The sequence below is a fragment of the Oreochromis niloticus genome, linkage group LG3, assembly GCF_001858045.2.
Source record: "Oreochromis niloticus isolate F11D_XX linkage group LG3, O_niloticus_UMD_NMBU, whole genome shotgun sequence".
NCBI classification, from domain to species: domain Eukaryota; kingdom Metazoa; phylum Chordata; class Actinopteri; order Cichliformes; family Cichlidae; genus Oreochromis; species Oreochromis niloticus.
Genome location: NC_031967.2, coordinates 52,658,491 through 52,686,253, shown reverse-complemented (window position 1 = coordinate 52,686,253; position 27,763 = coordinate 52,658,491). Strand labels below are relative to the sequence as shown.

The 27,763-nt window shown below is 42.8% G+C and overlaps 3 protein-coding genes across 8 annotated transcripts; all 3 read left to right on the top strand.

Annotated features, from left to right (window-relative positions):
- Positions 1-117: 117 nt before the first annotated feature.
- On the top strand, positions 118-5,045 carry LOC109199343 (V-set and immunoglobulin domain-containing protein 1). Its single transcript, XM_019354644.2, has 3 exons — positions 118-344; positions 3,541-3,891; positions 4,133-5,045. The coding sequence occupies exons 1-3, from the start codon at positions 284-286 to the stop codon at positions 4,222-4,224; spliced, it is 504 nt and encodes a 167-aa protein (XP_019210189.1). The 5' UTR covers positions 118-283; the 3' UTR covers positions 4,225-5,045.
- Positions 5,046-11,487: 6,442 nt separating this feature from the next.
- On the top strand, positions 11,488-16,598 carry LOC112841623 (programmed cell death 1 ligand 1-like). 2 transcript variants are annotated; one of them, XM_025905961.1, is made up of 3 exons: positions 11,488-11,736; positions 14,960-15,310; positions 15,552-16,595. In XM_025905961.1, the coding sequence occupies exons 1-3, from the start codon at positions 11,676-11,678 to the stop codon at positions 15,641-15,643; spliced, it is 504 nt and encodes a 167-aa protein (XP_025761746.1). In that variant the 5' UTR covers positions 11,488-11,675; the 3' UTR covers positions 15,644-16,595. The 2 variants fall into 2 exon arrangements, with proteins under 2 accessions (XP_025761746.1, XP_025761745.1); XM_025905960.1 differs by lacking the exon at positions 11,488-11,736 and adding an exon at positions 12,858-13,457 and having other exon boundaries at positions 15,552-16,598.
- Positions 16,599-16,620: 22 nt separating this feature from the next.
- Positions 16,621-26,353, top strand: LOC109199340 (programmed cell death 1 ligand 1). Of its 5 annotated transcripts, XR_003219382.1 has the most exons (4): positions 16,621-16,930; positions 18,352-18,577; positions 18,722-18,814; positions 20,235-20,411. XR_003219382.1 is itself a non-coding variant. In XM_025905948.1 (3 exons), the coding sequence occupies exons 1-3, from the start codon at positions 16,801-16,803 to the stop codon at positions 26,312-26,314; spliced, it is 666 nt and encodes a 221-aa protein (XP_025761733.1). In that variant the 5' UTR covers positions 16,621-16,800; the 3' UTR covers positions 26,315-26,353. The 5 variants fall into 5 exon arrangements, 3 of the variants coding, with proteins under 3 accessions (XP_025761733.1, XP_019210184.1, XP_019210183.1); XR_003219383.1 differs by lacking the exon at positions 20,235-20,411 and having other exon boundaries at positions 18,722-18,846; XM_025905948.1 differs by lacking the exons at positions 18,352-18,577; positions 18,722-18,814; positions 20,235-20,411 and adding exons at positions 25,541-25,888; positions 26,127-26,353.
- Positions 26,354-27,763: the final 1,410 nt, after the last annotated feature.

Sequence of the window (27,763 nt, the reverse complement as noted above, 5' to 3'; positions counted from 1 at the left end):
TGGCTATATTGGTCGCTGATTTGTTTTTGTTTTGTTTTTTTTCAAGCCCACATTCCTAAGTTACTGCTGTTACTTCACTGTCATTTAACTTTCATGCTCAGACATGCATCTCTCCTGCCTTCCCACTAACTGATTTTCCACTGCACACACACCCTCAACCTCAAATCAAACAAAGACTGTTAAAAGCAAGTTACCTGATATCTACAGTTTCAGATTTTGTTCCTGAAAACATCAGCATCCTTGGATTTTTAACAGCTGGAGTTTGAACTGGATAAAGGAGAAAATGACTGCAGCGAGTGAGTCGCTCTGCTGTACTCTGCTGCTTTTTGTCTGTGTGTTTGCAGGTAAGTATAAAATAACAGCAGTTCACTAATAACAGTTTTAACACACTACCACTAATAACTATTGACTGACTGATTGATTGTGTTTAAGTAGGAAGTAAGAGGCTTGGTGGAAATGGAGTAGACTATATTTTAAAACAAGTAACAGATTCTGTGAACCTGATGTTTACTGAGCATTGAGTGAACATATGGTTACACTGTAACCTTTGTTCTCTGAGTGAGAGACTCTATTTCCACGCCGTTACATTCTATATGTACGGGGTATGACCTTGGTCGTGGCATGTGGATATTTCTTTAAGACACTCTTACACTCCACAGCTTACGTATAAAAAACAGCTGTGCAAACACTGCTGATAGTTTGATCAGGATGCATCTCCAAGCGGCCTGAAGAGAGAGAGAGTCTCTCACTCAGAGAGCCAAGGTTACAATGTAACTGTACGTTCTCTATCATATCGAGACTATCTCTCCACTCCGTCACATATTCTATATGTACAGGGTAACTATATAAGACAGACACCCTGCGAGGAGACAGTGCACCCGAATCACAGAGTGAAAGTACCAATGAACTATTTACAAATATACATATATACACGCCACCCCGGTCAGGGCTTCGCCAGAAACAAAGGCCGAGTGGGGGGGCGCATCAGTCTGCCAGATGCAAGACTAGCCTGAGCAAGTCCCGTAGGACGCAAGGACTGTAACTGAGTGGCCACTTCAGGTCAGCCCGCCACTGCTGCGGAGGGGATGGCCAAGTAAGGGACGCAGGATGGCCGAGGTAGAGATGCAGCCCCAGTTCTGTCCCCAGAGCCAAGCAGCCGACCCACAAGATCCGAAGACTGGGGATGGGCTGGTGGCTTAGTCCACTAAGAGTGAAGGGCCCAAGTGGGGCTGTGATCCAAAGGTCCATCAGCAGGGCGTAGCAGCCACTTCGTGCCGTCTACAGACAGGGGAGCAGCAAGAGTGAACTCGAACGAGACACTCATGGAAAGTCAGGAAGTTTCAGCTCACTGAGCGGGCCCCCGCTGGCCGTGTAAACCAGCGACACACGGGCAATACACCAGACAAGGAGCCAGCGCCTCAGGCTGGAGAGCTCACTCGCCTGCTAATGTACCAGACACAGCGAGGTCTGACTGGCACGTAAACTGGCAAACCGCAGGCAATACTCCAGGGGAACACAGCCTGCAGCAGCAGCGCAGCCGCTGAAGTAGAGGGCCGAGCTAGGGATGTGAACCCAAGGTCCGTCCGCAGCACCCAGCAGCTGCTCCATGCTGTTCGCAGCAGAAGAGTAAACTCGAATAAGAACTGGTGCAGCCAGGAAGCTCAGCTCATTGAGGGGGCCCATGCCGGGTCAGCAAACCAGCGACCCATAGGCAATACACTGGAGAAGGAGCCAGTGCTGCAGGCTGGAGAACTCACGCTTGCCGGCTGATGTATCAGACTGCTTTGACACCCGACACCTTCCTCAGGAGGGAGCACGTTAGAGGCAAATCACCAAGGACTTCTGCAGTCCATGCTGGCAAGATAAGCAATTCATGCAGGATTCAGGGGTTTCTCTGGATAATAAAGCATGGTCTGGGGACAAGCACAACACACACTGATCATATCCATCCTCTATCGGCATCGAAATGTCATACTCCAAACAATTTTGGGATGTATGGGCTTCCATACTTCTGCCGAAGCAAGGGGGCAGGGCCCCATGCTAACCCAGAAACAATTACTATCAGGTAAGCTGGCATGAGCCGCCAGCTAAATCTCCCCTTCACTGTTCATTCCCACAGTGTGTTTGGTATAGCTTCTCTGCTTCCATGTATTTGCTTATCAGCTTTAATGTTGTGTAGTGCTTGAACATTAAGCAATGTAGCCCTGGAACCACTAGCCTCTGGGTCTGTCTGACAATATGCCAGACAGTAGTGATGGGATTTCCAGCTCTTTTTAGAGAACCGACTCTTTTGGCTCGGCTCACTAAAAAGAGACGGATCTTTCGGCTCCCAACCGGCTCTTCAGGTTGTCTTGTTGCTTTAATTAACTTATTATTAACAACAATATAAAATTATGCACAAAAGGAATTACTAATGTAAAAGAAAAAAAACCCTGTGGTTTTATTTATGTATTTATAAATAAATATATACGGTGACCCCTTGAGACAAAGCACATACAAATTCCAAAGCACGTAAAAACTCCAAAGCATATTATATGCCATATAATATATGGCATTTTAGTTCATATAAAGCATAGAATTGAGGCACTTCAAACAATTCCATTCCAACATGATCTAGATTGGCTTTTTAGTGAAAGCTGTGTTGGACTAAACATATACATGTCGACTGTGAAGATCTTCAAGTTCCTGGGTACCACCATCTCCCAGGACCTGAAGTGGGAGAGCAACATCAACTCCATCCTCAAAAAGACCCAGCAGAGGATGTACTTCCTGAGACAACTGGGGAAGTACAGTCTTCCACAGGAGCTGCTGATCCAGTTCTACACTGCGGTCATTGAGTCTGTCCTGTGCTCCTCCATCACAGTCTGGTATGGTGCAGCCACTAAACAGGACAGGAGCAGACTGCAGCGGACTGTACGGGCAGCAGAAAGGATCATCGGCGCCCCCCTGCCCTCCATCCAGGATCTGTACCTCTCAAGAACCAGGAAACGGGCAGGGAAAATCATCACAGACCCCTCACACCCTGGACATGGTACAGAAGCCTCCAGACCAGGACCAGCCGACATCTCCCTCCTAAACAGTTGACCAGTCACACTGCTCCCACTGCCAGACTGCAACTGCATCTTATGTACATTCTGTAGTATTCATTCCACCTCATTTCTGTATTTTATGTATATAAGTTTAGATCAGTTATTTATAGTTGGTTTACACAGCTTTGTGTGCGTATGTGTATGCATGTGTAATGCATATATAGACGCGTGTGTGTGTGTGTGTGTGTGTGATTTACATTGCTGTGCTTGAGAGCCACCATCTACCGGAATCAAATTCCTTGTATGTGTCTGCACATATACTTGGCCAATAAACACGATTCTGATTCTGATTCTGATGAATGCTTTGCAGACAAAGTGCAGGACTGACACTGAATCACAAAGAAAGAAAAAAAAAACTGTAGGCCAATGATCTCTTATTGATCTCACTTTGATTGGCTGCCTTAGAAGAGAAAATTTCAGTCTCTCTGCTCTGTGTTGTTTCCTCTTTCAGATCAGAAAATCATCACAGCTGAGTCTGGACAGAACGTCATGCTGCCGTGTCGAGCTCCAAATGAGAACAAAAACAACACAGTAGTAGAGTGGAGCAGACCTGATCTAAATCAAACATATGTCCTTTTGCACCGGGGTGGGCACTTTGATCCAGCCAGCCAGGATCCATCTTTTAAGAACCGGGTGGAGCTGCAGGACAGACAGATGAAGGATGGAGACGTGTCTCTGATTCTGAAGGATGTGACAACTGCTGATAGTGGAACATACGAGTGTCGCATCAGGAAGAGAGGCAGAGGTATTCTCAAAGGTGGCCCCAACAGCATCATCACCCTGATTGTTGTTGATCCTCCAGGTGAGTGAGTAGAGTTGAGTGTGTGTGTGATCAGAGGTGAAGCTGCTTCCTGGTTGTTGATGTTTGTTTCTAAAGATGTTGTTGATGAGACTTTGTAGAAAGCAGCTGGTCTGAGTGATGTGATCAGAGTGCAGTAGATAATGTCTGACAGCAGTTTGAAGAGGAAATGGATTCTGTTCTGTTCTTCACTCATCACCTACCTGACAGCTGACACCTCACACCTGTTTCTCACCCCTACTAGGAAGCGTCAGCATGGGAGAGAAGATAACTGCACCATTTAGACTCATCATCACTCTGTCAGTTTTTGCTGTGCTTCATGTTGGTGGGTTTTGACCTACAGAAACATGAAGACAAACAGACTCACCTGAAACAGCATGTCTGAAATTTCTCTGATGTTTTTGTTTCTTTGTTGTTGTTGTTGTTTTTTTTAACACTATGAATGTCCAGCTTAACGTTCATTACTCTGTGTTTTGTGACAAACTTTAAGGTAACCTGTATGTCACATTTTGTTTTTACTGAGTACTAAGAACAACAGTTAATCAAACTGAATAATGCTGTGAGAAGTATTGTTTTTTCCGAATGTTTTATCTGACATTTGCTTTGTTCTGAAGGCCTGGGCCTGGTTTCATCCTGATAAAAAATATTTTTTCTTTTTTTGTTTGTTTTTGTTATTTCTTCCATTGATCTTGTAATCCTGCTGACTTCTGTCCTACTTGTTCAAAAAAGAAGCTGGATAGGATCACACTGAACCACTAACAGACAGCAGGGGTGTCAAAGACGAGTCCTCTGGGCCAGGATAGACTCCAATGCTGTCTGCTGGACAGCTTTGGAAAATATGAATGATGGTAGAATTTTTTGACTTAACTCTATTTTCCAAAGTCTAAGGAGCTTGAAAAGAAAAGCGTCTGGACTTCTTTAAGTTGCTTGAAGACGTTTCACCTCTCATCCAAGAGGCTTCTTCAGTCTCAGGGTGGAGAGTCCCAGATCTATTTTCAAAACTTTTACAGTTAGAAAGAGCTCCCGCATTGCCATTCATACAACACCAAAATAGTTAAGAAATAAATAATGACATCACAGAACAGTTCCTGTTTTTTACTGTCTACTGTACATAAAACAACAAAATGATCAATCCACAAAATCTTCATTTATTCATGAGTGTGTAACAGCTACTGGAATTTTTTTTTCTGTAATTTCACACATCTATCATGTAGAAAAACTCATATGTGCTGTTGGAATTGTGCCTTTTTTATTAAGATATAAAGATAGAAAATGTGTAGATAAACTTCTTTACACTGACAAATAGTGTCTGGGCTGACTAAACAGACTCAAGCGCAGACTCAGGGAAAAAGTTCAACAAGGATTTATTTACAGCACCAAGTGAATATTCACAAATGTGAGGGAGTTAGGGTTTCCAGGTATCCATGGTAAGGAGGGACAGGGACACCACGCTCCACTTCTGCCAAAACCAATCGCTCCATTCTTGCCACACTGCACGGCCTTCTCCAAACACGCCACGTCACTCTGCCAAACACTCACGGAATCCTAGGAAGGGAAACAAGGACAGGTTAAGGGAATCTATGTACGCAAACAGACGAGGAGACCAGAACCAGGACATCACAGGGAAACACAAGAGAAGGTTAGAGGCAGGCTACACTAACATGAGTTGTACAATAATCCAGCGACGAGAAGCACTGAGCCACTGCCTTAAGTAGCGGTCTGGAGAAGCAGGATAATGAGTCGCAGATCAGTAATCGCTTGCAGGTGCGTGCGCCAAAGGCGGGAACACGTGCTGAGCTCCACTCGGGTTGAGAGGATTCAAGAGAGAACAAGTGAGAGAAACAACAAAACACATGTGGCATTTCTGAGTAGAGCTGGCCGGGGAGACACAGGTACCGCGACAGAAAGTGGACTTTCACTCATTTGGCCCACTTGAAGCTGAAGTGGACCATATCTGGCCATCGATGTAAAATGAGTTGGACATATTGCTGTTTTAAAGTGAACTGGGTTGAAAGTAGTTTTTGTTTCTGTGCCCATCTGTATATGCTGAATCTAAACTGTTTGGTATGGAGAATGAACTAGAATAGAATAGAATAGATTTCAACTTTATTGTCATTGCACATGTCAGTACAAGGCAACGAAATGCAGTTTGCATCCATTCAGAAGTGCTTTAGCCATGATATAGATATATTACAAAAATGGGTCTATTATGGGTATGTTACAATGTACACGGTATCAAGATAAATCCGGTCAAAAATAGATTAAAAAAAAACAAAAAACAAAAATGCTTAATAGCAAATTCTGGAGAGACACTGAGCCTTGCGTTGTTCACGCGCCGCCATCTTGGTCATCAATTCCCAATTATCAGTTACCATGGAGATATACTCATCATTGCTTAAAGATGAAGATTTTATTACTTATTTTTAAAAGGAGTGGACCTTTTAAAAATACTTTGCAGCTTCAGTCTGATGGTCCAGGCAGGTCATTATAAACAGTCCCAATCAGTCAAAATATGATCGAAAACACTGAAATTCTCTTTATGTTCATTCTGTCAATGAGTTCTGAAGTTTATATTCAAGTCTCAAAAGTATCAAAGTTAATCATTTCAACTTTTAAACTCAGTCTGTTTATTACTCTCTCTTTGTTACAGTTCAGTAAGATGCCCCCCTCCCCCAATCTTTTACATCTCAGTGTAAATTACTCTCAGGCTTGTCTCAGGTTGTTGGGCTGACTCAGTAGCAGGTCAGTAGCAGACTTTATCGGGGTGAGCCATTTTCCAGAGGCCTATATATATAGCCTGTCAGTAAGTCCAGGGATACTGATGGGTGAATCGTCAGGATGTAATCTCCCCTCAGGGTACTGATGGCCATCTTGGGACTGTTGGGTCCAATGGTTACGTTCTGTTTTATTTATATAGCACCAAATCACAACAATCGTCCCCTAGAGGTGCTTTATATTGGAAGGTAAAGACCCTACAATAATACACAGAAAACCATCCGATAACCACTTAAGAGCTGTTGTTTATATTTACTGCGGGAAGAAACGGTAAAAACGGCGTTTTATAAGAAAAAAGGCTCGAAAGCACTCTCCGCTTGTGAGCAAAAACAAAACCCGCCTCTCACTTTCCTATTCGTCCGAAAAGTACCATGTCGACCAATCCAAAAATGATATGGCAACGTGGCATCTAGTTGTTAAGAAACGGGAGGAAGCTTTAGGAGTGACGGCGGTGTTTGAGATGTGAGAGATTTGAGACGTTTAGCGCAAATCTTGTGTAGTTAGTGTGTAGTTAGTGTGTAGTGTAGTCAATAGTTTTGTTGTGTGTGTCAGAACAATGAGGCGGCTGCTGAATGTTACAGGTGTTACAGGAGTGATACATCTCCTGCTGTCAGGCCTGCAGGTATCAGGCTGTTGTTCTCCTTTATCTCATAGTGGACAGAAATTATTTTTTGGAGTGGCACAAATAATTTGTGTGGCATCAGATTTGATGCAGAACAGCTGATTGTTCTGTAAATAGTTTGAAATGTTTATTTAAAAACGCCTTGGCTGCATTAAAAAAAATAAATAGCTGCAAAAAACTTTGTTTGCCAAACTGAGTTACTTTTTTGAAGTAGTAACTATATAATTAATTGCCCAACTTTGGTCATTATATACTGTATTTTGCAGACAGAGAGTTACAGGACTCTCTCCCAGACCACAGACTCATAATACAAGTCAGAGGTTTTTTTAAAAAAGAAAGAAAGTTGTGTTTTCAAAATTGGAGTTCAAGTTATTTTTACTTCCAATAGTGTTAACATACTACACAGGTCAATGAATAGATTTTTTTTTTTACATTTTCATTGTAAGTGGGCTAAAGCAGTTAATTAAAAGTAGTCTAACATAAATGTAAATGTTGTAATTTGATTATTTTAATAAACCATGTAACTTGGATGGATTTGATGCTGGCGTGACCACAGTGCACATGTCTGATGTCGCTCACAGTGGTCCAAGGGATCGCTCAGGGAGTTTGTGTGTTCGCTCAGACACGTGAAAAATTAGAGGGAACATTGTCTCTGAGTTTAAAAAAAATGTTTATCTTTAATTTTCCGGCTGAACTCTGAGTCGACACTGTTTTCATTGAGGATTTGAAATATTCCCAGAACTGGAAAGTTTTCAGTGGGTGGTGTTATAACAGAAAATTCACTTTTAGCAAACTGTGGAATTTTTGTCTTTTAATTCAGTGGAGCAACACATTTTTTTTTTTATATTCAGTTTAGCAGCTCTGATCCTGAGTTTAAACCTGAGCAGGACACTCCCACATCTGAAAAAAACAAAACATGGCTGCTTCATGATTGAGGCCGTGTACAAATCTTACAAGATGAGGAGTAGTTCTACATGTAAGTCTATATCTGGTCTCCTGTAACTTCCTGTAATGCAGGACTGAGTAAAACATGACTCTTTCTACATTGTATTTACATATAAAGTCCAGCCTAATGTTCATTATTCTGTGCACTGTTCCAAGCCATTAAAATGGGATCAAAAGTCTTACAGTCTTACCTGTGTCCTACATTTATTTTTATTTGTAACATTTCATTTTTACTGTGTACTGAAAGCAACAGTTGAATAAAGTGAATAATGCTGTGAGAAGTCTTTTTTTCCTTGAATGCTTCATCTGATTTAGACTTAGATCTGAATCCTGGATTCATCAATCCAGGATTGTGAAGGCTTGGCTCTAAGTCACCATTCAGACATGCATCTGTGATTAAAGACAACCGCAGGAAGCTCTTATTACAGAGTGAAGAGTACCAATGTAAAACTAGACGTTTGTCACAGTTGGTGAATGGCTGTACTGTACTGAGATCTGTGGCTGTAGCTGAGTTTGACCTTTGACACCAAAGATTTCAAAGAGGAAGAAACATTCTTTTAATCTTGTTATTAGAGATGTTTCCAGCCTTTGTAACTTTTATTCAGCTCTCCTTTAATGTTTGTTAAACCAGCAGAGACTGAAACTAACTACAGAAACTGAGAACAGCTCAAGCCCAGACAGGACTGTGCCTGTAGGCACCAGTGAAATGTGCACTTTTTCTAATGAAGTCATATCACTTTAATTTCCCTGCAGGCATTTGGATCAGTTAGTCTCCCTTCTTTTTATGTACAGTAGGCCATGTAGACCCTGTTCATTTTGCTGCAATGTTTAAAATGTTGTTTAAGTTCGTTTTAAGAATGACCAGGTAACCTGATATGGGCAAATAATCCCCTAAACCATCTCAGCATGGGTTATATTGTAAAGATCTACTCAAAAAATCAGACGTGCCTGATGATGTTTTGTCTCCAGATTATTAAACTGCCACTGTTTAGGATTTGAGAAAGCACAAAAAACTGATTTTGAATGAAAATTTCTTTTAAAAAAAATCACATTTTGGGGACAAAACTGTACATGATAGAATATTTTATTAGTACTTTCTGGACATCACTGAATGGGCTTAGGTCAGTTATATTTTGGAAAGCAGCTGAATTGTTATTTCTCAATGTAGGGTAGTGTAATAAAACCTAACATACGCTCATTGATGTTCCTGTCATGGTCCTGGGTCATTTTGACCCAACAGTTTAAGTGTCCTGCGTTTTCTGTCATATTTTGCATTATGTTGAGGTTTCCTAGGATATTCTGTTCAGTGTTGTTTATTAGATTTCTCCCCTGTGTTGTCCTCTGTGTCTCCCTCTGTGCGACTGCGTATATGGTGATGTGAGTTATTGTGCTTTGCTCCCACTCCTTGTGTTCTGTGTTTTCCTCTTTCAATCGTGTTCTCTCTCTCTCTGCTGTCTCTGTGTACTGTCTGTGTTATGTTTAAGATCCGTGTCTTGGTGTCAGCGTTTTCAGTTTCGTGTCCTCCCCACTCTGTCGTGTGTAATTGTCCTCAGCTGTGTTCCCCGTGTGCTTCCACTTCCCTCGTTACTTTCTGTGTATTTATGATATACAGGGAGTGCAGAATTATTAGGCAAATGAGTATTTTGTCCACATCATCCTCTTCATGCATGTTGTCTTACTCCAAGCTGTATAGGCTCGAAAGCCTACTACCAATTAAGCATATTAGGTGATGTGCATCTCTGTAATGAGAAGGGGTGTGGTCTAATGACATCAACACCCTATATCAGGTGTGCATAATTATTAGGCAACTTCCTTTCCTTTGGCAAAATGGGTCAAAAGAAGGACTTGACAGGCTCAGAAAAGTCAAAAATAGTGAGATATCTTGCAGAGGGATGCAGCAGTCTTAAAACTGCAAAGCTTCTGAAGCGTGATCATCGAACAATCAAGCGTTTCATTCAAAATAGTCAACAGGGTCGCAAGAAGCGTGTGGAAAAACCAAGGCACAAAATAACTGCCCATGAACTGAGAAAAGTCAAGCGTGCAGCTGCCAAGATGCCACTTGCCACCAGTTTGGCCATATTTCAGAGCTGCAACATCACTGGAGTGCCCAAAAGCACAAGGTGTGCAATACTCAGATACATGGCCAAGGTAAGAAAGGCTGAAAGACGACCACCACTGAACAAGACACACAAGCTGAAACGTCAAGACTGGGCCAAGAAATATCTCAAGACTGATTTTTCTAAGGTTTTATGGACTGATGAAATGAGAGTGAGGATGGATGGGCCAGATGGATGGGCCCGTGGCTGGATTGGTAAAGGGCAGAGAGCTCCAGTCCGACTCAGACGCCAGCAAGGTGGAGGTGGAGTACTGGTTTGGGCTGGTATCATCAAAGATGAGCTTGTGGGGCCTTTTCGGGTTGAGGGTGGAGTCAAGCTCAACTCCCAGTCCTACTGCCAGTTTCTGTAAGACACCTTCTTCAAGCAGTGGTACAGGAAGAAGTCTGCATCCTTCAAGAAAAACATGATTTTCATGCAGGACAATGCTCCATCACACGCGTCCAAGTACTCCACAGCGTGGCTGGCAAGAAAGGGTATAAAAGAAGAAAAACTAATGACATGGCCTCCTTGTTCACCTGATCTGAACCCCATTGAGAACCTGTGGTCCATCATCAAATGTGAGATTTACAAGGAGGGAAAACAGTACACCTCTCTGAACAGTGTCTGGGAGGCTGTGGTTGCTGCTGCACGCAATGTTGATGGTGAACAGATCAAAACACTGACAGAATCCATGGATGGCAGGCTTTTGAGTGTCCTTGCAAAGAAAGGTGGCTATATTGGTCGCTGATTTGTTTTTGTTTTGTTTTTGAATGTCAGAAATGTATATTTGTGAATGTGGAGATGTTATATTGGTTTCACTGGTAAAAATAAATAATTGAAATGGGTATATATTTGTTTTTTGTTAAGTTGCCTAATAATTATGCCCAGTAATAGTCACCTGCACACACAGATATCCCCCTAAAATAGCTAAAACTGAAAACAAACTAAAAAATACTTCCAAAAACATTCAGCTTTGATATTAATGAGTTTTTTGGGTTCACTGAGAACATGGTTGTTGTTCAATAATAAAATTATTCCTCAAAAATACAACTTGCCTAATAATTCTGCACTCCCTGTATGTAAAACAGGAGCAGAACTGAGTCCTCGATCAAGCCCACATTCCTAAGTTACTGCTGTTATTTCACCGTTATTTAAATTTCATGCTCAGACATGCATCTCTCCTGCCTTCCCACTAACTGATTTTCCACTGCACACACACCCTCAACCTCAAATCAAACAAAGACTGTTTAAAGCAGTTACCTGATATCTACAGTTTCAGATTTTGTTCCTGAAAACATCAGCATCCTTGGATTTTTAACAGCTGGAGTTTGAACTGGATAAAGGAGAAAATGACTGCAGTGAGTTCGTCGCTCTGCTGTACTCTGCTGCTTTTTGTCTGTGTGTTTGCAGGTAAGTACAAAATAACAGCAGTTCACTTATAACACTTTTAACACACTACCACTAATAACTATTGATTGACTGATTGATTGTGTTTAAGTAGGAAGTAAGAGGCTTGGTGGAAATGGAGTAGACTATATTTTAAAACAAGTAACAGATTCTGTGAACCTGATGTTTACTGAGCATTGAGTGAACATATGGTTACATTGTAACCTTTGTTCTCTGAGTGAGAGACTCTATTTCCACGCCGTTACATTCTATATGTACGGGGTATGACCTTGGTCGTGGCATGTGGATATTTCTTTAAGACACTCTTACACTCCACAGCTTACGTATAAAAAACAGCTGTGCAAACACTGCTGATAGTTTGATCAGGATGCATCTCCAAGCGGCCTGAAGAGAGAGAGAGTCTCTCACTCAGAGAGCCAAGGTTACAATGTAACTGTACGTTCTCTATCATATCGAGACTATCTCTCCACTCCGTCACATATTCTATATGTACAGGGTAACTATATAAGACAGACACCCTGCGAGCAGACAGTGCACCCGAATCACAGAGTGAAAGTACCAATGAACTATTTACAAATATACATATATACACGCCACCTCGGTCAGGGCTTCGCCAGAAACAAAGGCCGAGCGGGGGGGCGCATCAGTCTGCCAGACGCAAGACTAGCCTGAGCAAGTCCCGTAGGACGCAAGGACTGTAACTGAGTGGCCACTTCAGGTCAGCCCGCCACTGCTGCGGAGGGGATGGCAAAGTAAGGGACGCGGGATGGCCGAGGTAGAGACACAGCCCCAGTTCTGTCCCCAGAGCCAAGCAGCCGACCCACGACATCCGAAGACTGGGGATGGACTGGTGGCTTAGTCCACTAAGAGAGAAGGGCCCAAGTGGGGCTGTGATCCAAAGGTCCATCAACAGGGCGTAGCAGCCACTTCGTGCCGTCTACAGACAGGGGAGCAGCAAGAGTGAACTCGAACGAGACACTCGTGGACAGTCAGGAAGTTTCAGCTCACTGAGCGGGCCCCTGCTGGCCGTGTAAACCAGCGACACACGGGCAATACACCAGACAGGGAGCCAGTGCCTCAGGCTGGAGAGCTCACTCGCCTGCTGATGTACCAGACACAGCGAGGTCTGACTGGCACGTAAACTGGCAAACCGCAGGCAATACTCCAGGGGAACACAGCCTGCAGCAGCAGCGCAGCCGCTGAAGTAGAGGGCCGAGCTAGGGATGTGAACCCAAGGTCCGTCCGCAGCACCCAGCAGGTGCTCCATGCTGTTCGCAGCAGAAGAGTAAACTCGAATAAGAACTGGTGCAGCCAGGAAGCTCAGCTCATTGAGGGGGCCCATGCCGGGTCAGCAAACCAGCGACCCATAGGCAATACACTGGAGAAGGAGCCAGTGCTGCAGGCTGGAGAACTCACGCTTGCCGGCTGATGTATCAGACTGCTTTGACACCCGACACCCTCCTCAGGAGGGAGCACGTTAGAGGCAAATCACCAAGGGCTTCTGCAGTCCATGCTGGCAAGATAAGCAATTCATGCAGGATTCAGGGGTTTCTCTGGATAATAAAGCATGGTCTGGGGACAAGCACAACACACACTGATCATATCCATCCTCTATCGGCATCGAAATGTCATACTCCAAACAATTTTGGGATGTATGGGCTTCCATACTTCTGCCGAAGCAAGGGGGCGGGGCCACATGCTAACCCAGAAACAATTACTATCAGGTAAGCTGGCATGAGCCGCCAGCTAAATCTCCCCTTCACTGTTCATTCCCACAGTGTGTTTGGTATAGCTTCTCTGCTTCCATGTATTTGCTTATCAGCTTTAATGTTGTGTAGTGCTTGAACATTAAGCAATGTAGCCCTGGAACCACTAGCCTCTGGGTCTGTCTGACAATATGCCAGACAGTAGTGATGGGATTTCCAGCTCTTTTTAGAGAACCGACTCTTTTGGCTCGGCTCACTAAAAAGAGCCGGATCTTTCGGCTCCCAACCGGCTCTTCAGGTTGTCTTGTTGCTTTAATTAACTTATTATTAACAACAATATAAAATTATGCACAAAAGGAATTACTAATGTAAAAGAAAAAAAAACCTGTGGTTTTATTTATGTATTTATAAATAAATATATACGGTGGCCCCTTGAGACAAAGCACATACAAATTCCAAAGCACGTAAAAACTCCAAAGCATATTATATGCCATATAATATATGGCATTTTAGTTCATATAAAGCATAGAATTGAGGCACTTCAAACAATTCCATTCCAACATGATCTAGATTGGCTTTTTAGTGAAAGCTGTGTTGGACTAAACATATACATGTCGACTGTGAAGATCTTCAAGTTCCTGGGTACCACCATCTCCCAGGACCTGAAGTGGGAGAGCAACATCAACTCCATCCTCAAAAAGACCCAGCAGAGGATGTACTTCCTGAGACAACTGGGGAAGTACAGTCTTCCACAGGAGCTGCTGATCCAGTTCTACACTGCGGTCATTGAGTCTGTCCTGTGCTCCTCCATCACAGTCTGGTATGGTGCAGCCACTAAACAGGACAGGAGCAGACTGCAGCGGACTGTACGGGCAGCAGAAAGGATCATCGGCGCCCCCCTGCCCTCCATCCAGGATCTGTACCTCTCAAGAACCAGGAAACGGGCAGGGAAAATCATCACAGACCCCTCACACCCTGGACATGGTACAGAAGCCTCCAGACCAGGACCAGCCGACATCTCCCTCCTAAACAGTTGACCAGTCACACTGCTCCCACTGCCAGACTGCAACTGCATCTTATGTACATTCTGTAGTATTCATTCCACCTCATTTCTGTATTTTATGTATATAAGTTTAGATCAGTTATTTATAGTTGGTTTACACAGCTTTGTGTGCGTATGTGTATGCATGTGTAATGCATATATAGACGTGTGTGTGTGTGTGTGTGTGTGTGTGTGTGTGTGTGTGTGTGTGTGTGATTTACATTGCTGTGCTTGAGAGCCACCATCTACCGGAACCAAATTCCTTGTATGTGTCTGCACATATACTTGGCCAATAAACACGATTCTGATTCTGATTCTGATGAATGCTTTGCAGACAAAGTGCAGGACTGACACTGAATCACAAAGAAAGAAAGAAAAAAAAACTGTAGGCCAATGATCTCTTACTGATCTCACTCTGATTGGCTGCCTTAGAAGAGAAAATTTCAGTCTCTCTGCTCTGTGTTGTTTCCTCTTTCAGATCAGAAAATCATCACAGCTGAGTCTGGACAGAACGTCATGCTGCCGTGTCGAGCTCCAAATGAGAACAAAAACAACACAGTAGTAGAGTGGAGCAGACCTGATCTAAATCAAACATATGTCCTTTTGCACCGGGGTGAGCACTTTGATCCAGCCAGCCAGGATCCATCTTTTAAGAACCGGGTGGAGCTGCAGGACAGACAGATGAAGGATGGAGACGTGTCTGTGATTCTGAAGGATGTGACAACTGCTGATAGTGGAACATACGAGTGTCGCTTCAGGGAGTCAAAGAGGAGAGGTATTGTCAAAGGTGACCCCAACAACATCATCCACCTGAGTGTTGTTCCTCCAGGTGAGTGAGTAGAGTTGAGTGTGTGTGTGATCAGAGGTGAAGCTGCTTCCTGGTTGTTGATGTTTGTTTCTAAAGATGTTGTTGATGAGACTTTGTAGAAAGCAGCTGGTCTGAGTGATGTGATCAGAGTGCAGTAGATAATGTCTGACAGCAGTTTGAAGAGGAAATGGATTCTGTTCTGTTCTTCACTCATCACCTACCTGACAGCTGACACCTCACACCTGTTTCTCACCCCTACTAGGAAGCGTCAGCATGGGAGAGAAGATAACTGCACCATTTAGACTCATCATCACTCTGTCAGTTTTTGCTGTGCTTCATGTTGGTGGGTTTTGACCTACAGAAACATGAAGACAAACAGACTCACCTGAAACAGCATGTCTGAAATTTCTCTGATGTTTTTGTTTCTTTGTTGTTGTTGTTGTTTTTTTAACACTATGAATGTCCAGCTTAACGTTCATTACTCTGTGTTTTGTGACAAACTTTAAGGTAACCTGTATGTCACATTTTGTTTTTACTGAGTACTAAGAACAACAGTTAATCAAACTGAATAATGCTGTGAGAAGTATTGTTTTTTCCGAATGTTTTATCTGACATTTGCTTTGTTCTGAAGGCCTGGGCCTGGTTTCATCCTGATAAAAAATATTTTTTCTTTTTTTGTTTGTTTTTGTTATTTCTTCCATTGATCTTGTAATCCTGCTGACTTCTGTCCTACTTGTTCAAAAAAGAAGCTGGATAGGATCACACTGAACCACTAACAGACAGCAGGGGTGTCAAAGACGAGGCCTCCGGGCCAGGATAGACTCCAATGCTGTCTGCTGGACAGCCTTGGAAAATATGAATGATGGTAGAATTTTTTGACTTAACTCTATTTTCAAAAGTCTAAGGAGCTTGGAAAGAAAAGCGTCTGGACTTCTTTAAGTTGCTTGAAGACGTTTCACCTCTCATCCGAGAGGCTTCTTCAGTCTCAGGGTGGAGAGTCCCAGATCTATTTGCAAAACTTTTACAGTTAGAAAGAGCTCCCGCATTGCCATTCATACAACACCAAAATAGTTAAGAAATAAATAATGACATCACAGAACAGTTCCTGTTTTTTACTGTCTACTGTACATAAAACAACAAAATGATCAATCTACAAAATCTTCATTTATTCATGAGTGTGTAACAGCTACTAGAATTGTTTTTTCTATAATTTCACACATTAACATGTAGAAAAACTCATATGTGCTGTTGGAATTGTGCCTTTTTTATTAAGATATAAAGATAGAAAATGTGTAGATAAACTTCTTTACACTGACAAATAGGGAATCTATGTACGCAAACAGACGAGGAGACCAGAACCAGGACATCACAGGGAAACACAAGAGAAGGTTAGAGCCAGGCTACACTAACATGAGTTGTACAATAATCCAGTGACGAGAAGCACTGAGCCACTGCCTTAAGTAGCGGCCTGGAGAAGCAGGATAACGAGCCGCAGGTCAGTAATCGCTTGCATGTGCGTGGGCCAAAGGCGGGAACACGTGCTGAGCTCCACTCGGGTTGAGAGGATTCAAGAGAGAACAAGTGAGAGAAACAACAAAACACATGTGGCATTTCTGAGTAGAGCTGGCCGGGGAGACACAGGTACCGTGACAGAAAGTGGACTTTCACTCATTTGGCCCACTTGAAGCTGAAGTGGACCATATCTGGCCATCGATGTAAAATGAGTTGGACATATTGCTGTTTTAAAGTGAACTGGGTTGAAAGTAGTTTTTGTTTCTGTGCCCATCTGTATATGCTGAATCTAAACTGTTTGGTATGGAGAATGAACTAGAATAGAATAGAATAGATTTCAACTTTATTGTCATTGCACATGTCAGTACAAGGCAACGAAATGCAGTTTGCATCCATTCAGAAGTGCTTTAGCCATGATATAGATATATTACAAAAATGGGTCTATTATGGGTACGTTACAATGTACATGGTATCAAGATAAATCCGGTCAAAAATAGATTAAAAAAAAACAAAAAACCAAAATGCTTAATAGCAAATTCTGGAGAGACACTGAGCCTCGCGTTGTTCACGCGCCGCCATCTTGGTCATCAATTCCCAATTATCAGTTACCATGGAGATATACTCATCATTGCTTAAAGATGAAGATTTTATTACTTATTTTTAAAAGGAGTGGACCTTTTAAAAATACTTTGCAGCTTCAGTCTGATGGTCCAGGCAGGTCATTATAAACAGTCCCAATCAGTCAAAATATGATCGAAAACACTGAAATTCTCTTTATGTTCATTCTGTCAATGAGTTCTGAAGTTTATATTCAAGTCTCAAAAGTATCAAAGTTAATCATTTCAACTTTTAAACTCAGTCTGTTTATTACTCTCTCTTTGTTACAGTTCAGTAAGATGCCCCCCTCCCCCAATCTTTTACATCTCAGTGTAAATTACTCTCAGGCTTGTCTCAGGTTGTTGGGCTGACTCAGTAGCAGGTCAGTAGCAGACTTTATCGGGGTGAGCCATTTTCCAGAGGCCTATATATATAGCCTGTCAGTAAGTCCAGGGATACTGATGGGTGAATCGTCAGGATGTAATCTCCCCTCAGGGTACTGATGGCCATCTTGGGACTGTTGGGTCCAATGGTTACGTTCTGTTTTATTTATATAGCACCAAATCACAACAATCGTCCCCTAGAGGTGCTTTATATTGGAAGGTAAAGACCCTACAATAATACACAGAAAACCATCCGATAACCACTTAAGAGCAAGCACTTTGGCAACAGTGGGAAGGAAAAAGTATTTTTAAAAGAAAGAAACTGCAACAGAACTGGAGAGGAAGGGACATTTCAACTTTGTCCAAGTTGGACCTTTAGAAAAAAAATCCCATGTGGGAGAGAGATGAATGAAAGACCAGTGTATCAGAAGATCGTTCGGAAGCTGCAGCAACACACGCCCTTTTGTTTCGACACGTCATTTTGACATGTCGAGTTCAAAATAAAATTGACCCCATCATTGTTGTAGAGTGGAGCAGAGCCGACTTTAAAGATGAATATCTGCATTTGAGATGTTTGTTTCAGATTACCAGCATCCATCTTTTAAGAACCGGGTGGATCTGCAGGACAGACGGATGAAGGATGGAGACGTGTCTTTGATTCTGAAGGATGTCATAACTGCAGACGCTGGAACATATGAGTGTCGTGTCAGCCAGAGAAGAACAAGCCACAGGAAGAGAACTCATCTGAAGACTGACCTCATCAGCATTATCGACCTGAGTGTTGATGTTCCTCCAGGTGAGGGAGCAGAGTTGAGTGTGTGTGTGTGTGTGTGTGTGTGTGTGTGTGAGAGAGAGATCAGAGGCAAAGCTGCTTCGTGGTAGTTGATGTTTTTTCTAAAGAAGTTATTGATGACATCTCACACCTGTTTCTCACCTGCAGGTCAGTCAAGAGAACACACAAACAATGGAAGAGAGAAGATTGGATCTGTTGGACTCATAGCTGCTCTGTTAGTTCCTACTGTGCTTCTTTTTGGTGAGTTTTGATCTATAGAAAAGGTCTCTGAGCAATGTTCCCTCTAAGCTGCGCACATGCGCAATTGCGCACTGCTGGCACGGTCTCTGCGCACAGAAAATCTGTGTTGCGCACAAAAAAAATCTAACCTAAATTGAAATTAAAATTAATACTTTAACAATTCTTTTTTGCAGTGTTAGTCAGTAAGTGACTGGCTGCTCCCGTATGGGATTAGAACAATGCCACCTTATCCTATAGTCCAGCCAATAATGCGGTTCACATTCGTATATACGCAGCTAATCAACGTGGTTGACAGGCTATGACAGCGTCCTTATGTGCCGACACCGGTGTTTTAGCTAGCAAAGCGGCGTGGCTGATGTGGAGTGGAGCCACATTAATGACAACGTGTACAACCATTGGAGATGTGAGCAGGACAGACGGAACAACTGACAGAAAAAGTGTGGACTTTATACCAGTTTTTAAATTGTGTTGATAGGCCACGTAAAACCAGAGTTATCATAAAAATATATACAATGTTTGGTTTCCTTCCTGAATACTATCGTTGTTTATATTTACTGCGGGAAGAAACGGTAAAAACGGCGTTTTATAAGAAAAAAGGCTCGAAAGCACTCTCCGCCTGTGAGCAAACACAAACCCCACCCCCCTCTCACTTTCCTATTCGTCCGAAAAGTACCATGTCGACCAATCCAAAAATGATATGGCAACGTGGCATCTAGTTGTTAAGAAACGGGGGGAAGTTTTAGGAGTGACGGCGGTGTTTGAGATGTGAGAGATTTGAGACGTTTAGCGCAAATCTTGTGTAGTTAGTGTGTAGTGTAGTCAATAGTTTTGTTGTGTGTGTCAGAACAATGAGGCGACTGCTGAATGTTACAGGTGTTACAGGAGTGATACATCTCCTGCTGTCAGGCCTGCAGGTATCAGGCTGTTGTTCTCCTTTATCTCATAGTGGACAGAAATTAGTTTTTGGAGTGGCACAAATAATTTGTGTGGCATCAGATTTGATGCAGAACAGCTGATTGTTCTGTAAATATTTTATAATGTTTATTTAAAAACGCCTTGGCTGCATTTTGATTATTTTAATAAACCATGTAACTTGGATGGATTTGATGCTGGCGTGACCACAGTGCACATGTCTGATGTCGCTCACAGTGGTCCAAGTGTCCGCTCAGGGAGTTTGTGTGTTCGCTCAGACACGTGAAAAATTAGAGGGAACATTGTCTCTGAGTTTAAAAAAAATGTTTATCTTTAATTTTCCGGCTGAACTCTGAGTCGACACTGTTTTCATCGAGGATTTGAAATATTCCCAGAACTGGAAAGTTTTCAGTGGGTGGTGTTATAACAGAAAATTCACTTTTAGCAAACTGTGGAATTTTTGTCTTTTAATTCAGCGGAGCAACACATTTTTTTTTTTTATATTCAGTTTAGCAGCTCTGATCCTGAGTTTAAACCTGAGCAGGACACTCCCACATCTGAAAAAAACAAAACATGGCTGCTTCATGATTGAGGCCGTGTACAAATCTTACAAGATGAGGAGTAGTTCTACATGTAAGTCTATATCTGGTCTCCTGTAACTTCCTGTAATGCAGGACTGAGTAAAACATGATTCTTTCTACATTGTATTTACATTTAAAGTCCAGCCTAATGTTCATTATTCTGTGCACTGTTCCAAGCCATTAAAATGGGATCAAAAGTCTTACAGTCTTACCTGTGTCCTACATTTATTTTTATTTGTAACATTTCATTTTTACTGTGTACTGAAAGCAACAGTTGAATAAAGTGAATAATGCTGTGAGAAGTCTTTTTTTCCTTGAATGCTTCATCTGATTTAGACTTAGATCTGAATCCTGGATTCATCAATCCAGGATTGTGTAGTCGGCTTGGCTCTGAGTCACCATTCAGACATGCATCTGTGATTAAAGACAACCGCAGGAAGCTCTTATTACAGAGTGAAGAGTACCAATGTAAAACTGGACGCTTGTCACAGTTGGTGAATGGCTGTTTTTTCAGTTAAACAGATTGAGCCCTGGTACTCAATCGATTTTAAAGTTGTTGCTCTGACGATACTCTGAATATCTATCTGTACTGAGATCTGTGGCTGTAGCTGAGTTTGACCTTTGACACCAAAGATTTCAAAGACGAAGAAACATTCTTTTAATCTTGTTATTAGAGATGTTTCCAGCCTTTGTAACTTTTATTCAATTCTCCTTTAATGTTTGTTAAACCAGCAGAGACTGAAACTAACTACAGAAACTGAGAACAGCTCAAGCCCAGACAGGACTGTGCCTGTAGGCACCAGTGAAATGTGCACTTTTATTTCTAATGAAATCATGTCACTTTAATTTCCCTGCAGGCATTTGGATCAGTTAGTCTCCCTTCTTTTTATGTACAGTAGGCCATGTAGACCCTGTTCATTTTGCTGCAATGTTTAAAATGTTGTTTAAGTTCGTTTTAAGAATGACCAGGTAACCTGATATGGGCAAATAATCCCCTAAACCATCTCAGCATGGGTTATATTGTAAAGATCTACTCAAAAAAATCAGACGTGCCTGATGATGTTTTGTCTCCAGATTATTAAACTGCCATTGTTTAGGATTTGAGAAAGCACAAAAAACTGATTTTGAATGAAAATTTCTTTTAAAAAAAATCACATTTTGGGGGCAAAACTGTACACGATAGAATGTTTTATTAGTACTTTCTGGACATCACTGAATGGGCTTAGGTCAGTTATATTTTGGAAAGCAGCTGAATTGTTATTTCTCAATGTAGGGTAGTGTAATAAAACCTAACATACGCTCATTGATGTTCCTGTCATGGTCCTGGGTCATTTTGACCCAACAGTTTAAGTGTCCTGCGTTTTCTGTCATATTTTGCATTATGTTGAGGTTTCCTAGGATATTCTGTTCAGTGTTGTTTATTAGATTTCTCCCCTGTGTCTCCCTCTGTGCGACTGTATATATGGTGATGTGAGTTATTGTGCTTTGCTCCCACTCCTTGTGTTCTGTGTTTTCCTCTTTCAATCGTGTTCTCTCTCTCTCTCTGCTGTCTCTGTGTACTGTCTGTGTTATGTTTAAGATCCGTGTCTTGGTGTCAGTGTTTTCAGTTTCGTGTCCTCCCCACTCTGTCGTGTGTAATTGTCCTCAGCTGTGTTCCCCGTGTGCTTCCACTTCCCTCGTTACTTTCTGTGTATTTATGATATATGTAAAACAGGAGCAGAACTGAGTCCTCAGTCAAGCCCACATTCCTAGTTACTGCTGTTATTTCACTGTTAATTAACTTTCATGCTCAGACATGCATCTCTCCTGCCTTCCCACTAACTGATTTTCCACTGCATACACACCCTCAACCTCAAATCAAATGAATACTGTTTAAAGCAGTTACCTGATATCTACAGTTTCAGATTTTGTTCCTGAAAACATCAGCATCCTTGGATTTTTAACAGCTGGAGTTTGAACTGGATAAAGGAGAAAATGACTGCAGCGAGTGAGTCGCTCTGCTGTACTCTGCTGCTTTTTGTCTGTGTGTTTGCAGGTAAGCATAAAATAACAGCAGTTCACTTATAACACTTTTAACACACTACCACTAATAACTATTGATTGACTGATTGATTGTGTTTAAGTAGGAAGTAAGAGGCTTGGTGGAAATGGAGTAGACTATATTTTAAAACAAGTAACAGATTCTGTGAACCTGATGTTTACTGAGCATTGAGTGAACATATGGTTACATTGTAACCTTTGTTCTCTGAGTGAGAGACTCTATTTCCACGCCGTTACATTCTATATGTACGGGGTATGACCTTGGTCGTGGCATGTGGATATTTCTTTAAGACACTCTTACACTCCACAGCTTACGTATAAAAAACAGCTGTGCAAACACTGCTGATAGTTTGATCAGGATGCATCTCCAAGCGGCCTGAAGAGAGAGAGAGTCTCTCACTCAGAGAGCCAAGGTTACAATGTAACTGTACGTTCTCTATCATATCGAGACTATCTCTCCACTCCGTCACATATTCTATATGTACAGGGTAACTATATAAGACAGACACCCTGCGAGCAGACAGTGCACCCGAATCACAGAGTGAAAGTACCAATGAACTATTTACAAATATACATATATACACGCCACCTCGGTCAGGGCTTCGCCAGAAACAAAGGCCGAGCGGGGGGCGCATCAGTCTGCCAGACGCAAGACTAGCCTGAGCAAGTCCCGTAGGACGCAAGGACTGTAACTGAGTGGCCACTTCAGGTCAGCCCGCCACTGCTGCGGAGGGGATGGCCAAGTAAGGGACGCAGGATGGCCGAGGTAGAGATGCAGCCCCAGTTCTGTCCCCAGAGCCAAGCAGCCGCCCCACGACATCCGAAGACTGGGGATGGGCTGGTGGCTTAGTCCACTAAGAGTGAAGGCCCCAAGTGGGGCTGTGATCCAAAGGTCCATCAGCAGGGCGTAGCAGCCACTTCATGCCGTCTACAGACAGGGGAGCAGCAAGAGTGAACTCGAACGAGACACTCGTGGACAGTCAGGAAGTTTCAGCTCACTGAGCGGGCCCCCGCTGGCCGTGTAAACCAGCGACACACGGGCAATACACCAGACAGGGAGCCAGCGCCTCAGGCTGGAGAGCTCACTCGCCTGCTGATGTACCAGACACAGCGAGGTCTGACTGGCACGTAAACTGGCAAACCGCAGGCAATACTCCAGGGGAACACAGCCTCCAGCAGCAGTGCAGCCGCTGAAGTAGAGGGCCGAGCTAGGGATGTGAACCCAAGGTCCGTCCGCAGCACCCAGCAGGTGCTCCATGCTGTTCGCAGCAGAAGAGTAAACTCGAATAAGAACTGGTGCAGCCAGGAAGCTCAGCTCATTGAGGGGGCCCATGCCGGGTCAGCAAACCAGCGACCCATAGGCAATACACTGGAGAAGGAGCCAGTGCTGCAGGCTGGAGAACTCACGCTTGCCGGCTGATGTATCAGACTGCTTTGACACCCGACACCTTCCTCAGGAGGGAGCACGTTAGAGGCAAATCACCAAGGACTTCTGCAGTCCATGCTGGCAAGATAAGCAATTCATGCAGGATTCAGGGGTTTCTCTGGATAATAAAGCATGTTCTGGGGACAAGCACAACACACACTGATCATATCCATCCTCTATCGGCATCGAAATGTCATACTCCAAACAATTTTGGGATGTATGGGCTTCCATACTTCTGCCGAAGCAAGGGGGCGGGGCCACATGCTAACCCAGAAACAATTACTATCAGGTAAGCTGGCATGAGCCGCCAGCTAAATCTCCCCTTCACTGTTCATTCCCACAGTGTGTTTGGTATAGCTTCTCTGCTTCCATGTATTTGCTTATCAGCTTTAATGTTGTGTAGTGCTTGAACATTAAGCAATGTAGCCCTGGAACCACTAGCCTCTGGGTCTGTCTGACAATATGCCAGACAGTAGTGATGGGATTTCCAGCTCTTTTTAGAGAACCGACTCTTTTGGCTCGGCTCACTAAAAAGAGACGGCTCTTTCGGCTCCCAACCGGCTCTTCAGGTTGTTTTGTTGCTTTAATTAACTTATTATTAACAACAATATAAAATTATGCACAAAAGGAATTACTAATGTAAAAGAAAAAAAACCCTGTGGTTTTATTTATGTATTTATAAATAAATATATACGGTGGCCCCTTGAGACAAAGCACATACAAATTCCAAAGCACGTAAAAACTCCAAAGCATATTATATGCCATATAATATATGGCATTTTAGTTCATATAAAGCATAGAATTGAGGCACTTCAAACAATTCCATTCCAACATGATCTAGATTGGCTTTTTAGTGAAAGCTGTGTTGGACTAAACATATACATGTCGACTGTGAAGATCTTCAAGTTCCTGGGTACCACCATCTCCCAGGACCTGAAGTGGGAGAGCAACATCAACTCCATCCTCAAAAAGACCCAGCAGAGGATGTACTTCCTGAGACAACTGGGGAAGTACAGTCTTCCACAGGAGCTGCTGATCCAGTTCTACACTGCAGTCATTGAGTCTGTCCTGTGCTCCTCCATCACAGTCTGGTATGGTGCAGCCACTAAACAGGACAGGAGCAGACTGCAGTGGACTGTACGGGCAGCAGAAAGGATCATCGGCGCCCCCCTGCCCTCCATCCAGGATCTGTACCTCTCAAGAACCAGGGAACGGCAGGGAAAATCATCACAGACCCCTCACACCCTGGACATGGTACAGAAGCCTCCAGACCAGGACCAGCCGACATCTCCCTCCTAAACAGTTGACCAGTCACACTGCTCCCACTGCCAGACTGCAACTGCACCTTATGTACATTCTGTAGTATTCATTCCACCTCATTTCTGTATTTTATGTATATAAGTTTAGATCAGTTATTTATAGTTGGTTTACACAGCTTTGTGTGTGTATGTGTAATGCATATATAGACGTGTGTGTGTGTGTATGTGTGTGTGTGTGTGTGTGTGTGTGATTTACATTGCTGTGCTTGAGAGCCACCATCTACCGGAACCAAATTCCTTGTATGTGTCTGCACATATACTTGGCCAATAAACACGATTCTGATTCTGATGAATGCTTTGCAGACAAAGTGCAGGACTGACACTGAATCACAAAGAAAGAAAGAAAAAAAAAACTGTAGGCCAATGATCTCTTACTGATCTCACTCTGATTGGCTGCCTTAGAAGAGAAAATTTCAGTCTCTCTGCTCTGTGTTGTTTCCTCTTTCAGATCAGAAAATCATCACAGCTGAGTCTGGACAGAACGTCATGCTGCCGTGTCGAGCTCCAAATGAGAACAAAACCAACACAGTAGTAGAGTGGAGCAGACCTGATCTAAATGAAGAATATGTCCTTTTGCACCGGGGTGGGCACTTTGATCCAGCCAGCCAGCATCCATCTTTTAAGAACCGGGTGGAGCTGCAGGACAGACAGATGAAGGATGGAGACGTGTCTCTGATTCTGAAGGATGTGACAACTGCTGATAGTGGAACATACGAGTGTCGCATCAGGAAGAGAGTCAGAAGTATTCTCGAAGGTGGCCCCATCAGCAGCATCTACCTGAGTGTTGTCCCTCCAGGTGAGTGAGTAGAGTTGAGTGTGTGTGTGATTAGAGGTGAAGCTGCTTCCTGGTTGTTGATGTTTGTTTCTAAAGATGTTGTTGATGAGACTTTGTAGAAAGCAGCTGGTCTGAGTGATGTGATCAGAGTGCAGTAGATAATGTCTGACAGCAGTTTGAAGAGGAAATGGATTCTGTTCTGTTCTTCACTCATCACCTACCTGACAGCTGACACCTCACACCTGTTTCTCACCTGCAGGTCAGACAGGAGGACACACAGAGGATGGAGGGAAGAGTGGATCTGTTGGACTGATAGTTGGTCTGTCAGTTGTTGTTTTTCTTGTTGTTGTTGTTGTTGTTTTTGTGATCTACAGACGATATAAACAACAGAGTCTGGATTCACATCGTTCTAATGCAGAACCAACGACTGAAATGTCTGAAGTCTGAATCTTCTGCTGCTGAACACAAAGACAAATGATCTGAAAACAGACACCAACACTTCAGAAGGATCCACGATTTCACTATAATATTTGACAATGAACCGTTTCATCGTCATCCTCTTCAGAAAACAGCATAACTGCTAGATAATGTCTGACAGCAGTTTGAAGAGGAAATGGATTCTGTTCTGTTCTTCACTCATCACCTACCTGACAGCTGACACCTCACACCTGTTTCTCACCCCTACTAGGAAGCGTCAGCATGGGAGAGAAGATAACTGCACCATTTAGATTCATCATCACTCTGTCAGTTTTTGCTGTGCTTCATGTTGGTGGGTTTTGACCTACAGAAACATGAAGACAAACAGATTCACCTGAAACAGCCTGTCTGAAATTTCTCTGATGTTTTTGTTTCTTTGTTGTTGTTTTTTTTTTTAACACTATGAATGTCCAGCTTAACGTTCATTACTCTGTGTTTTGTGACAAACTTTAAGGTAACCTGTATGTCACATTTTGTTTTTACTGAGTACTAAGAACAACAGTTAATCAAACTGAATAATGCTGTGAGAAGTATTGTTTTTTCCGAATGTTTTATCTGACATTTGCTTTGTTCTGAAGGCCTGGGGCCCGTTCTTCGTACCTCGCTTACTACATCCAAGATCAAATCATCGCGCTAACTTTGAGCTCGCTAATCCGGTTCTCCGAACACACCTGTTGTTGACGATTAGTATAGCTGGATGAAGTAATCTGAGATCACTGGGTGGCTTAAAAGGGGCTACGCATCGATAGTAGAAACATTGATCGGCAACCCTGTGATTGGTCGGCGAAGATGTCAAAGGAGCGCGCTCAGTATTTCACGGCAGCAGACCAAGAACTCTTGATTGAGGGATATCAGGAGTTTCAGAGTTTAATTAAAACGCAGGGGAACACTGCAAAGGCTGCAAAAGCAAGGAGAGAGGGCTGGCAGAAAGTTGCTGACAAATTAAACTCGTAAGTGATCCATGATATTACATTATATCATGTGATATTATATTATACCACATTATATTATATTACATCATATCCTCTTTCACATTAGAGCCACAACAGGACCCACTAGAACATGGGAAAAAGTAAAAGTGGAATATAAAAATATTCTACAGAATGGTAATATTTATCACTTATATTGCTTTTAGTCTATGACGAGAGACCCTGGAATAATCTGTTTGTTTGTTTATAACAGCAACCAAGAAAAGGGCAGAGCAAATAAAGACAGGTGGTGGTCCTGCACCCCCTCGTCACACCCCTTTTTGTACTGTGACATTTATTGACATTGTGGGTTTTTTTGTGTGTAGTTTGACATAACACTCCATCACTTTTACCTGTTCCCATGCAAGGGGTGACTGAAGCATGCACAGTAAGTCGGGAGTAAGTATATACAGTACAGTAAGTATATATATATATATATATATATATATAT